This window comes from Glycine max, chromosome 20, assembly GCF_000004515.6.
Source record: "Glycine max cultivar Williams 82 chromosome 20, Glycine_max_v4.0, whole genome shotgun sequence".
Taxonomy (NCBI): Eukaryota; Viridiplantae; Streptophyta; class Magnoliopsida; order Fabales; family Fabaceae; genus Glycine; species Glycine max.
Genome location: NC_038256.2, coordinates 12,236,443 through 12,250,762, shown reverse-complemented (window position 1 = coordinate 12,250,762; position 14,320 = coordinate 12,236,443). Strand labels below are relative to the sequence as shown.

At 42.2% G+C, this 14,320-nt stretch overlaps 2 protein-coding genes across 2 annotated transcripts; both read left to right on the top strand.

The window, feature by feature from the left end:
- Window positions 1–5,594: 5,594 nt before the first annotated feature.
- LOC100787060 (uncharacterized) lies at window positions 5,595–6,947 on the top strand. The gene has a single exon (XM_006606685.1). The coding sequence runs from the start codon at window positions 5,595–5,597 to the stop codon at window positions 6,945–6,947; it is 1,353 nt and encodes a 450-aa protein (XP_006606748.1).
- A 1,476-nt stretch (window positions 6,948–8,423) lies between these two features.
- On the top strand, window positions 8,424–9,719 carry LOC102670357 (uncharacterized). Its single transcript, XM_006606686.1, has one exon. The coding sequence runs from the start codon at window positions 8,424–8,426 to the stop codon at window positions 9,717–9,719; it is 1,296 nt and encodes a 431-aa protein (XP_006606749.1).
- The last annotated feature ends 4,601 nt before the right edge of the window (window positions 9,720–14,320 follow it).

Below are 14,320 nucleotides of genomic sequence, written 5' to 3'. Positions count from 1 at the left end.
TTGAAAAGTCATGACCCTTCAAAAATATAACTATGTAATCAATTACCAGAAACCTGTAATCGATTACCAGTGAAAAATTTTTAGAAAAGCTTTTTGAAAAGACACATCTCTTCAAAACATTTTGAAAAGGCACATGGGCCTATATATATGAGTGTCTAATTTCAAAAAGCAAAAAAGTAAGAGATGTTTTAAGAGAACTTAATTGTCAAATGCTCTCTCAACAACTATTGGTCAAACACTTGAAAATCTATTGATAATTCATCTAGGAACTTCAATTTGTATCATCTACTCTAAAGGAAAGAAATATTTCTATTCATCTCTTGAACTCAGTTGTAATCAAGAAACGATATGTCTCTTAGAGTGTGAGAATCTTGAACACAAGGGCGAGAGATCCCAAGGTCTGTTCAAAGTCTGTAAAGTATTTATAAAGATAGTGGAAAATCTCAAGTGGGTTGCTTGAGGACTGGACGTAGGCACGGGAAGTGACCGAACTAGTATAAATTAAGTTTGCATTTCTCTCTTCCCTTATCTCATTTATTTTATTGCAATCAATTTTGTCTTGCACATTTAAAGAACATCAATTAAATTGATTGTTGCTTCTTCTTCTTCATTTTGAGCCTATCATTTAAAAGGGGGTTAAAAGTTTGTTAGTGGGACATTTTGTAAGACTTAATTCATCCCTCCTCTTAAGTTATTGAGACCACTTGTCCAACATAGAAGCTTTGAAAGTTACATACAAACCACCCTTGGGAGTTATCACTGGATAACAAACTTTTGATCCTTTCCATAGGTTTCCTGAATTAGGAACACGAAATGAACTCACTATGTTTTGTTCCCTTGATCTAATCATGTATATCTTTATAACTTCATAATAGTATATATCATTCCTGCATTTACCATGTTATCATGTTCACACGCGGCATTTTGCATTAAGTCATTACATTGTCATGCTCATTCGTTTAGCTTGTTTCTTTGTGCCACCAACCACATACTTTCTATTGTCGTTAGTCATTATGCTCACTCATGCATACCCCCTCCATGTAGTTACTCATGCATAGCATAACCATGCCCTGATGAATTCATCATATCTCCTCTATGATAGGGTGTTGAAGTATTGATCATCAGAATTTCCATTCTTGTGAACATGGGGTCAGACCAAGTGTCGTCTTTTAGAAAAAGGTTCTATCATGTCAAAGCCAAGAATGTAGAATTAGCCGGCTTGCGAAAAACTGGGGCAACAGATGGATCAAGTTCAACGTCAGGCTTTTGGCAAGGTATATGGGAAAATCTTGGATCTAGCGATGATAAAAGTGTCCGTTGAAGCCATCACATCTCTCACTTAATACTATGACCAATTACTCAGATGCCCAATAGGAGGAAGGAAGCCATACCTCTTTTCTGGGTACTATCCTTCTATGGCGAGGATAGCAGGAGTGGTCAAGATCTCGAAACGAGAACTAGACCGAGTGAAGCAAAATAGGAATAGGATTGTAGGGATAACAAGGAAGTGCTTGAAGGAGAAGGCAGAAGCTCTGGCCAGCCAAGGAAAGTGGGCATCATTCATCGATGTATTAGCATTGCTAGTGTTTGGGACAATACTATTTCCGAATGTAGATAGGCTGGTGGATCTAGTAGTGATCGATGCTTTTCTTGCTTATCACCATAGCAAGGATAGCCCGATCATTGCTATTTTGGCATATGCGTATGATACATTTGACTTAAGATGCGAGAAAAGCATTGAGAGGGTTGTCTGTTGTACACCTGCTCTTTATGTATGGTTGGTATCCTACATCTTCAATCATGAAAATAGATCTGTCTGCCCCTTACAAGGTCATCGCATGTGCTCGAAAATGGAAAAGCAAATTGGGAAGAACTCTTGGCAGGCATGATAGGGGCGTCCATTAGTTGGTTCCCACAATGGAAAGAAGGATGGGCAGGAGTGTTATGCTCATGTGAAGGGTTCCCATATATCCCTTTGATAGGGACTTTAATTATAATCCCGTGTTAGCCATAAGATAGTTGGGTTACCCTATGAGAGGTGCGCCATCGGAGGAGACCATCGCACCTTTCATCGCACGAGGTTTCAATGAAGCTAATGCAAAGACACTTCAGAGGGTATGTAAGGCATGGAATGAAGTGGAAAGAAAAGATAACGAGCTTAGGGGAAGTGGCAATGGTGTCATAGGCGGCTATCACAAATGGTTGAAATCAAGAATGCAAGGGATAACATGGCTCCCAAAGCTAAAGAGTCTGAGTAGGGAAGAGGCTAAAGTGCCTGATGAGAGTGAATAGGTGCAAGCTTTGAAAGTTGAGCTCGAAAAGACAAGAGTGGAAGTAAAAGCTGAAGGTGGCAGTCACTAGGGTCTGGAAAGAATGTGATGAGCTTAAAGATATCAACATGACCACGGTTGAAGCGCTAGAGCGGGAAATGAAAAAAGCCAGAAAGGAAGAGTGGAGTAGGAACAAGTTTCGAGGGGCTTTGTGGGGCAGCAGTAATGAGTTCAAACTTAGAAAGGCCGAGAGGGACAAATCAAGGATGGAAAGCCTGATGTTAGGGGATAAGTTAAAGAGTTGTTAGAGGTTGAAGAGAAGTTTGAGAGAACACAGTTGAGCAAAATAGAAGGAAGTATGTTGATAATCATTGACCAATATAAAGAGAAGGTGAACCTAGCTGCTAGTCACGGGCAGATGCTCGAAGATGAAATGGCAAAGGTGTCAGCCTTACAGGTTGAAATGGAGGCGAGAGAAGGAGTGATAGAGTTATTGCATAAAAAAACCATGAAATGGATAGACAGATTTGCTCTCACTCTGAATGAGAGTCAAGAGCTTCCAAGGTTGTTAGCTAGAGCCAAGGCAGTGGCTGACACGTACTCTACTCCCGATGAAGTTCACAGTCTTTGCAGTTACCACTAACACATGGTCAAACTAATGACCCACATAATTAGGAATCGTTGATGTGTCCGTGTTGTATTTCTAGTTATGCTTTGGCTCTGTCAAGATGAACAATGTTGTTTTTAATGAAAATTGGATTTGATTCGACCCTATGTTCCACTGAATGTCCTGTGTAAATTCACAATACTTAAGCAAGTTATCATTGTCATGCATTCACGTTTATTTAGTTGTTGCATTACTCATTGCATTATTTCCTTAACAGTCATCGTCAAAACGTAATCATAGTAATAAAAAAGAACGAACACACTTTACAACACCCTTATCGAACACGTGCCAAGGCTAGAATCATGAGTGAGATAGAGGAAGTTCAAGAACAGATGAAGGCTGACATGGAGGCCATGAAAGACCAAATGACCACCATGACGGAGGCCATGATGAGTATGAGAAAAATGAGCGGCTACAGTCTCTACCACAAGTGTCGCCACTAAGGTGGACCCGACTCACCCATCTGGTATCAATCAAGTAAATCGTCCGGTCCTGGATATGGTAGGTCAGGGAGGCGAGGCATTGGGAAGTACGGGAAGCCTCTATTTGGTGCAGACTCAGAGCAAGCATCCCTTCCCACCATATGGCTTGTCTCCCAACTATGCGCCACCCTATGTTGCACACGCACCCGATGAGGATGTCGACCACTCCGCTCCCATACCCATTGAGAACCAACAACCCCAGTCTGGTCATTCATATGTCTCTCAACCTATGGGCGAGACACCTGAAGTACCCCAAGATCACACTCTGGCCGACTTCGAGCCTCACCTCAGATATGCCACGGAGGGGGAAGCATTTGGTGGCGTACCCCTGCCATACACTTTGGGGGGTCCTTAGTATCGCCCACAACCACAACTACAACCCCTACATTTTGCGGTGGGGAGGTTGCCTCCTGCCATGATGAAAAGGGAAAATTTTGATCATATAGAAGAAAGGCTGAAGGTGGCAGAGACTACCCTTTTGCCAACATGGCAGAATTGTGCCTAGTGCCTGATGTCATCATTCCTCCAAAGTTCAAGGTGCCTAATTTTGACAAATACAAGGGGACTACTTGCCCCAAGAATCACCTGAAGATGTACTGCCAGAAGATGGGAGCATACGCGAAGGATGAGAAACTCTTGATGCATTTTTTTCAAGAGAGTTTGACTGGGGTAGCTATCACTTGGTACACCAATCTGCAATCTTCCTAGATCTGTTCCTGGAAAGACCTAATGGCTGCCTTCATCAGGCAATACCAGTATAATTATGACATGGTCCCGAATTGAATGCAGTTACAAAACATGTGCAAAAGGGAGCATGAATCCTTCAAAGAATATGCCCAGGGATGGAGGTATCTGGTGGCCCAGGTAGCACCCCCAATGATGGAGAGGGAAATGATCACAATGATAGTAGAAACTTTACTTGTGTTTTACTACGAGAAGATGGTGGGATACATGCCCTTGAGTTTTGCGGATCTGGTATTTGTGGGCAAAAGGATCGAAGTAGGCCTAAGAATGGGCAAATTCGATTATGCTGCTTCGACAAGTTCCGAAAATAGGAGGCCTGGGGCAGGTGGAGCAAAGAAAAAGGAGGGAGATGCCCATGCCGTGACCACAACACCCACATGGTTGAGTTCCCAACAAACCCTTCACAACCCTATGTACCAGTACCCCCCGCACCAATATAATTACTCGACTAATATCGGATCTCCCCCTTGCCCAACGCCCCTCCGACCGAGAATGCCCAATCAACCACAAAGACCTCCCCAACATCACCCACAAAATCCATTCCCTGCACAACCTAGACCAAGTGTAAATCCCAACCCCAATACAAACACCAACCCAAGGAGGAACTTCCCAGAGAGAAAACCTGCGAAGTTCACCCCAATCCCAATGTCATACGTCGACCTGCTACCTTCTTTGCTTAGCAACCAAATGGCCATGGTAAGCCCGGGAAAGGTCTATCAACCTTCATTTCCCGGATGGTACAATCCTAATGCCACATGCACCTATCATGGTGGCGTCCCGGGGCACTCCGTCAAGAAATGTGTGGCTTTGAAGCACAAGGTATAAAGTTTGATTGATGCTGGAAGGCTTACATTTCAAGAGGATAGTCCAAATGTAAGGACTAATCCACTTGCCAATCATGGAAGCTCGATGGTGAATGCAGTGGAACAATGGAAGTCTCAAGAGTTGAAATAGATAGGGGATGTATCAACTTCAAAGCGATTCGTATTAGAGGCGTTATGTGAGGCCGGTGTGATTAAATGTAATGGTAATAAGGGAGATCTGTGCTTGATGCATCCATATGCATTGCACGAGGTGGAAAGGTGCCCAATAGCTAAGGAGTTGCTGCAGGGACTGATAAGTAGGGGTCAAATTGAAATCTACAGTGCAAAAAAGGAGGAAGGAAAGGTATTCATGCAATCGAGTGACAGAAACCCAAGTAAGCCAAAGCCTTTGGTGATCCATTTCACTAGGGATATTACCACTCAGATACCTCGAGGTTTCTAGCCCTCTGTAGCAAAGACGCCAACACCCTTCCCTTATAAGAATGATAAGGCAGTATCGTGGAAGTATGGCGTATAGGACCCCAACGGAAGGCAGGACACGTCCATCATACGTGTTGGGAATGGCATGTAGGCTGCTATGATCACAAATATTTCTGGTACGAGCGGCATGACTCGTAGTGGATGTATTTTTGCTCCTCTCGAAGTACTGGCAAGGTCAAGAGACAAGGGGAAGGCAAACACAGATATGGGCGAGAGAGAGAGAGAGAAGACGGTTCTGACCGCGAATGACGAGGCCCCGATCGGAAAGCTTGCAGAGGAAGGGGACGACCTTAGCAAGAGAGAGATATCAGTTGAGGAGGCAACTGAATTTTTGAGAATCATTCAACAGGGTGAATTCAAAGTAATTGAGCAATTGAACAAAACTCTAGCTAGGATCTCTTTATTAGGGTTGCTTATGAATTTCAAGCCTCACTGGGTGCTGTTGGTAAAAATCTTGAACAAGGCCCATGTAGCACAAGACATATCGATGAAGGGTTTCGGGGGAATAGTCAACAACATCACCGCAAACAATTACTTGACTTTTGCTGACGAGGAGATGCTAGTTGAGGGCAGGGGACACAACAATGCTTTGCACGTGTTCATCAAGTGCATGGACCACATAGTGGCCAAGGTACTCATTGACAACGGATCTTCTCTCAATGTCATGCCCAAAATGAAATTGGATAAACTGTCATTTGATGCGTTGTATATGAGGCCAAGCTCCATGGTGGTAAGGGCTTTTGTTGGTAGTCGATGTGATGTGAGAGGAGAGATCGATCTCCCGATTCAAATTGGGCAACACACGTGCCAGATGACTTTCCAAGTGATGGACATAAACCCCGCCTATAGTTGCTTGTTAGGTCGGCCTTGGATCCATTCTGTTGGGGTGGTCCCATCAACATTGCACCAAAAATTGAAGTTTGTGGTGAAGGGTCAACTGGTGATAGTGTCGGGCGAAGAGGATATACTAGTGAGTTGTCTGGCTTCTACGCCCTATGTGGAAGCTATGGAAGAGTCACTAGAAACATCTTTTCAAGCATTAGAAATTGTGAATAGTGCTTATGTGGAGTCTCCTCTAGTACAACCACGTTTATTTGGTGCCTCTTTGATGGTGGCCCAAGTTATGTTAAGAGATGGTTATAAGCATGAAATGGGATTGGGCCGGAACAGTGATGGCACGACAAGCCTGGTGAAGTTCTCCGAAAACCGTGGGAGGTTTGGTCTGGGTTACGAGCCCACGAATGCTGACAAGAGGAAGATTTCTTTAGAAAGGAAAGAAAGAAGCTTGGCCCGTTTACAAGGACAGGGACCACAGGTGGGAAGGATCCCTATCTGTCACATCAACGAGAGCTTTGTCAGTGTGGGGTGGATGCATGAGGATCAAGTTGCTATGCTGGACGAAGAAACCATTCAAGATCAGCCAAATTGGGTACAGTCGTGTTCGTCGGGCTTTGAATTGAAAAATTGGCAAATCAAGTAGCGACTCAAGATTTCTATGTCAAATCCAATGTAATCAAGTAGTTTAAATCCTATTGTTGGGCCTAGGCTTTAAGGTCCACTTCTCTTGTTGGGCATACCTTTTTCTTTAATGTTCCAGCAACTATAAATATACAACCTTTTATTGATATCTTCCCTCTTGCACTTTCGTCCATTTCATTTTTTGCATATTTTTAGGAGAATGGTGGAACAAGAAGAAAGAGAGGTGAAGCTGCATAAAGAGGAAACAAAGGTTGTGAGTCTGGGCACTAACGGAGAGAAAAAAGGAGGTCAAGATTAAAACTTGCGTGTCCACGAACTTCTGAGATGAGTTAGTGACTCTGTTGCGAGACTACCAAGACATCTTCGCTTGGTCTTACCAAGATATGCCTGGTTTGAGCTCGGAAATTGTGCAACACAAGCTACCTCTGAATCTCAAGTGCTCCCCGGTAAAGCAAAAATTAAAAAGAATGAAACTTGAGATGTCCCTAAAGATAAAGGAGGAAGTGAAGAAGCAATTTAATGCAGGATTCTTGGCCGTTGCTCGGTACCCATAATGGGTCGCCAATATCATGCCAGTCCTAGAAAAGAATAGGAAGGTGAAAATATGTGTGGACTATCGGGATCTAAACCGAGTCAGTCCAAAGGATAACTTTCCTTTACCGTACATCGACGTTCTCGTGGATAACACGACCAGTTTTGCCCTATTCTCTTTCATGGATGGGTTTTCAGGTTATAATCAGATAAATATGACATTGGAGGATATGGAAAAGACAACCTTCATCACTCTATGGGGAACCTTCTGCTACAAGGTGATGTCATTTGGGCTGAAGAACACTAGGGCAACATACCAGTTGGCCATGGTGGCATTATTCCACGACATGATGAATAAAGAGATCGAGGTCTACATGGATGACATGATCGCCAAATCAAGGACGGAGGAGGAACACCTAGTCAATTTGCGGAAGTTGTTTGGGTAACTGCATAAATACAGGTTAAGGCTGAATCCTGCAAAGTGTACGTTCAAGGTAAAATCCGAAAAATTGCTTGGCTTTGTTAGCCAGAAAGGAATAAAGGTGGATCCGAACAAGGTAAAAGCGATCCTCAAGATGCCCGAGCCACATACTGAGAAGCAAGTCTGGGGTTTCTTGGGGAGGTTGAACTACATCGCAAGGTTCATATCGCAGTTGACTGCCACTTGCGAGCCTTTTTTCAGATTGTTGCATAAGAATCAGTCTGTTAGATAGGATGATGATTGTCATGTGGCATTTGAGAGAATTAAAAGGTGTTTGATGAATCCTCATGTGCTCGTGCCACCAGTGTTTGGGAGACCTCTTATTCGATACATGACAATATTAGATGAGTCGATGGGATGTGTGTTGGGACAACACAACGAATCTAGAATAAGGGAACGGGCCATCTATTACTTGAGCAAGAAATTCACAGTATTCGAGATGAACTACTCATTGCTAGAAAGGACATGTTGTGCCTTGGCATGGACAGCTCACTGTTTAAGGCAGTATATGTTGAGTTACACTACTTGGTTGGTGTCCAAAATGGATCTCATAAAGTACATTTTCGAAAAGCCTGCTCTTACTGGGAGAATAGCTTGGTGGCATGTTCTGTTGTCAGAATTCGATATCGTCTACGTCACTCAGAAGGCGATAAAGGAAGCACCTTGGCAGATTATCTAGCTCAACCACCCATAAATGATTATCAGCCTATGCACCCAGAATTCCCTGACAAGGATATTATGGCCTTATTTGAGGAGGAGGCTGAAGATGAAGGCAGGGATAAATGGGTTGTGTGGTTTAATGGTGTGTCTAATGCACTAGGTCATGGAAGTGAGGCAGTGTTGGTTTCATCGGACAAACAATGTTTGCCTTTCACAGCTAGGTTGTGTTTCGACTGTACAAACAATATGGCGGAATATGAGGCATGCACCTTAGGGATCCGAGCGGCGATCGACTTTAGGGTCAAGTTGCTCAAAGTATATGGAGACTCGGCATTAGTGATTCATCAGTTGAAAGGTGAATGGGAGACCAGAGACCACAAGTTGGTGCCTTACCAGGATTACATTAGGGAATTGATGGAACTCTTCGATGACATATCATTTCATCACATTCCTAGAGAGGAAAACCAAATGGTCGATGCCCTTGCCACCCTGTCGTCCAAGTTCAAGGTGAGCCCTCACGGAGATTTTCCAAGCATCGACATCAGATGTTGTGTTGGGCCTGCACACTATTGTTTGATAGAAGAAGAGGAGGATGGTCAACCTTGGTACTTTGATATCAAACAATACATTAAGGACAAAGAATACCCACCTGAGGCCTCTGACAATGACAAAAGGGCATTACGGAGGTTGGCAGCCAGTTTCCTCTTGAGTGGGAATGTCTTGTATAAAAGAAACCTTGACATGGTGCTGCTTCAATGTGTGAATGCAAAAGAGGCCGAAGAGATACTAGTGGAGGTACATGAGGGTACCCATGCCAATGGACACGCCATGGCCCGAAAGATTCTAAGGGTGGGATATTACTGGCTCACTATGGAGAATGATTGTTGTGTTCACGTAAGGAAATACCATAAATGCCAGACCTTCATTGATAATGTTAATGCTCCACTTGTACCATTGAAGGTGTTGGTAGCATCGTGGCTGTTCTCAATGTGGGGCATAGACGTGATTGGGGCCATCGAACCCAAGGCTTCAAATGGGTATCACTTCATCTTAATTGCCATTGATTACTTTACCAAATGGATGGAAGCAACCTCATGCTAGCATGACTAGGAATATGGTGATTAGGTTCATTAAGAAGGAAAGAATGTGCAGATATGGGTTGCCTAGAAGGATCATCACCGATAATGCCACCAATTTAAGCAACAAAATGATAAAGGAAATGTGTGAGGATTTCAAAATCCAGCACCATAATTCCACGCCTTATCGACCCAAGATGAATGGGGCAGTTGAGGCTGCCAATAAGAACATCAAGAAGATCGTTCAGAAGATGATCGTATCATACAAGGATTGGCACTAGATGCTATCCTTCACATTACATGGTTATCAGACTTCTGTACGCACATCTGTTGGGGCGACCCCATTCTCTTTGGTGTACGGGATGGAAGTTGCGCTCCTATTTGAGGTGGAGATTCCTTCTTTAAGAATCCTAGCAAAGTCGGGATTGGATGAAGTATAATGGGCCCAAGCACATTTTGACCAATTGAATCTTATCGAGGGTAATAGATTGGATGCCATGAGCCACGTGCAACTATATCAGAGCAAAGGGAAAAAGGCTTTTGACAAAAGAGTGTGTCCGCGTAAGTTCAGCAAGGGGGACCTTGTTCTAAAGAAAGTATCACAAGTTTAGAAGGATCACTGAGGGAAATGGGCCCCAAACTATGAAGGACCATTTATGGTGAAGAAGGCTTTCTCAGGAGGAGCGTTGTTGCTCATGAACATGGATGATGAAGAGCTGCCTTTGCCTATGAATTCCGACATTGTCAAGCGATATTACACGTAATACTTGGGGCAATTCAAAGGCTCAATGTTTGGAACTCCTCAAGGACTCATTAGGATCTCCACGTCTTAAACATTTTTGTAAACAATAATCACAATGTTAATAAATATGGATTAATGATTTGCATCTCTCCCTCTAGTGTTGTGTCCTTTGCACTCTTTTATTGTCGTTGGGCATGAATGTACACTCTCATTTTTTGCTCACTCACACAACCAGTACTCCGAAGCCAATCGCTGAATCTGCCCAATCACATGTTGCTCGTTCGGCATGTTCAGTATGGGTACCGTAAGCGTTGAGTAAAACTGAACACAAAAAAGAGAAATCACAACACGTGTCTAATTGTTACGTTTAACGTTCAAATAAACATGCATGTGTCTACATCTTATCATCAAAGTATTTTGCAACAGGGAAAATGAATGAAGGGTCATTTTGGGAGATGGTTAATGCCACACCAACTTGGGTAAGCCTAGGGGCAAATGGAAAGGTGATACGAGCATCTCGTAGCATTTTTAACATTTGCATGTTAACATTTTATTTGTCAAGGCATTAGAGTAGGTGCCAATAGGTGCTAGGTCCATGATCAGATTTGCTCATAATCAAGGAAAAGAGTTAGGAAGGATGAGATGGCGAAGCCTCAACTACAACCACGCATTCGGCTAAAGACGCTAAAGAAGCACTCCTAGGAGGCAACCTAGTATCTCTAAACTTTGCTCTTTAATTTTATGTTTTATGCTTTTTGTTGCGAGTTAGGATTGTTCTTTATCATGAATTATCTCACGAATTCACCTAGAGTTTATACATAATTATAAGGCTTAGAAGGGAATTATATATAATAATAATAATAATAACAAAAAAATTTGCAAAAAAATTTGTGAAAAAATAAAAAGAGGAGGGGTGAAATCATATTTCACCCCATTTTCCCCAAAAATCAAAAGCTTCATCACTCACCCACGAGGCTCCACCATTGGTAGCGGCATCAAGCTTTCTTTGTGCATATTTGTCTTAATTTTTTGCATTTTCGCTCATCCCATTCAAGTAAGTACCACATCCATCTAATTTTACTTTTTTTTTTCTTATGATGTTTGGTGCTATGGTTGTTGCTTGCTTTGCAATGGTTGTGAGATGAGTTGTGAATGAACCCATGATCAAATGCTTAGGTTGGTGGCTGTACTGGATGGCTCTAGGCCTATCCTTGCTTCTTTTATGAATTTGCATATCATATGAGCTCTTTATCCCTCATTTTTTCATGCTTCACCATGTGCACGCCAAGTGTTTGATGAAATGCCACAAGGGTTAAGCTATGCTCTCTTTTAAGTTTTGTAATGTGAACATGTTTAGTCACTTGGCTAGGTATGATATCAACAGAAATTGATAATTTACATAAGACCGTGGATTGAATTGAGAAAATCATTTGAGTTGTTGATGGGCAAGTAACTTGTTAAGTTTAAATCACCATTATTTCTTGTTAAATTTGGAGCAAATATGCAGACTAAATTTGTGTTTAATGTTGTTCTCATGTTAAGGCTATTCTAAAGTGATATTGTGCACCAATTAGCTTCTTGATTGCTAAAAATAAATGTACAAATATATATATATATATATATATATATATATATATATATGTATATATACACACATATATGTGTGTGTGTGTGTGTGTAAAAAATTAAAAAATAGATAGTAATAAAAAAATGTAAAGAAAAAAGAGGAGAAAAGAGAAAAATTTCAATGACTTGCTATTCTTTGAAAAATAAAATTTTGCTAAGATACTAGTATCTTTTGCCTTTTTTTTTTCTTTTTGTCGCAGATGGCTCCGAAGAAGCTTTTCGCTAAGAGAGCTAGGAAGGCCACTGCAGGGAAAGAATCTAGTGTAGCCCCGCAAGCGAAAATTGAGTTTGATGGGCACCGCTTCCAAAGCGAGGAGCATCAGCACCGCTTTGAGGTGATTAAGGATTGGTCTTTCCTTAAAGAAAGACGGGTCCAACTAGCAGAGGGAGAGAATGCGAAATTTCGAGCCGAAGTTGCTAGGAGGCGTCATACACAGTTGACAGAGCCCATGGCAAAATATGATCTGGAAGTAGTCATGGAGTTTTACGCAAATGCCAGGCCCACTGAAGAAGGAGTCATGGACAAGCACTCCTGGGTGTGGGGCCAATGGATCCCATATGACACAGATGCCATCAACCAATTCTTGGGGCAACCGTTGGTCTTAGAAGAGGGACACTGATATGAATATGTTGAAAGAAGAAGCCAATTCTCAGGTGTCGCAACCTACCCTTCGGCGGGAGGGCGACGCGTGACTCGTGGGATGCGTGTTCCACGAAAGGAATACGCGCGGAGTCGCCACCAACGTTTATTTGAGGAAAACGTCGGAAAAACCGGAAAAGACGCGATCTACGAACTTTTAAGTGAAAGGTTCGGGAGTTGTATTTACGCACGGGGAAGGTATTAGCACCCCACACGTCCGTCCCAAGGGACGACAGCCTTTAATCGAATGTGCAAACATGACTTTGATTTTTTATGTTCCCTTTTTATGTCTCTACATCCTTTATACCCTTTTTATATTTTTCTCTTTTTGTGGTCGACAAGGGTGTTTCCCTTTGCTCCTATGTATTCCTCAATTTGCGATGAGGAAATCAGACCTACGTAGTTCTTTCGGAACAAAGTGTTTGGTTAAGTTGTTTTTGTCTTTTTTGCAAAGTATGTTTTTATTGAACAAAAGGTCATTTAAGGCGTTGGACCATTAAACGGTCTTTTGATTTTGAAAGATGAGAAACGTTAAGGCGTTGGACCATTAACGATCTCTTGTTTTTGAAAGGAGAGAAATGTTAAGGCATTGGACCATTAACGATCTCTTGGGGTGGTCGACAAAAGCGGGGCTTTTGCTCCTACGTATCCTCCAATGAGGAACTCAGACCTACGTAGTTCTAGCTTTGTCAAGTGATTCTTTTTTACTTAAAAGGTGATCATTTCAAGGCGTTGGACCTTGAAAATGATCCATTTTTCTTAGTAAGAAATTGAAATGACAAACTTTCAAAAACCTATTTTTGTGGACGAGCTTGACTAGGCGAGTTGATTTTAGCCTTAGTTTCACTTTAGTTATTAGTCAATTCGATTAAGAATGAGAAATCCCAAAGAGAAAACGTCCGATTGATTTCCCGCTTTATTTTACTAAAAGGTATTTTTTTATTATTATATTATTTTTTTATCTCTTTTTTTGATTTCCAACGTGGTTACGGCACGACCGAACGGTCGGAATTCATTTTAACCGAAGTTAACGGTTAATACAATTCAAACGATCGGTGGAAATTTATTTTATTTTTAAGTTAAGCGAGAAATGACTTAAGTAAAATGGCTTAAGCACGTCAAAAGGGGATATAAAAAGTAAATGAAACGAGAATAAAAATACACGAAACACAATGTGGACCACCATGGGTACATAGAATGAATCGAAAAGCTTGGATCGAGGTACTTACCCGTTGAAGATCGAAGAACGATGAAGAACGTCGAAGAACGGTCGAAACCTTTGCGAAATTCCTCACGGAAAACATTACGGAAACGTTTCGGAAGCGCCTCGGCTTAGATTTTCTTCACGGAAACAATTTTTCCAAGCAAATTCGAAAGAGAGAGAAGTGCCTAAGGGGCTGAACCCTTTTCTTCTTCACTCCCTCCCCTATTTATAGCAAAATAGGGGAGGTGCTTGCCGTCCAGCTCGCCCAGGTGAGCCAGGTTGCTTCCTCCAGAAGCAACAGCCTTCTGGAGGAATCTTCTGGAGGGCCCAAGTGGGCCTGGGTGCTATTTGCACCCCCATTTTTACTAATTACACCCCCCTCTACTTTTTTTTGTGATTCTTTTTTCGTAAAGT

Excerpts from the sequence above, each read along its gene's own strand:
- LOC100787060 (XM_006606685.1), top strand. The coding sequence starts at position 5,595 with ATGACTCGTAGTGGATGTATTTTTGCTCCTCTCGAAGTACTGGCAAGG.
- LOC102670357 (XM_006606686.1), top strand. The coding sequence starts at position 8,424 with ATGTTGTGCCTTGGCATGGACAGCTCACTGTTTAAGGCAGTATATGTT.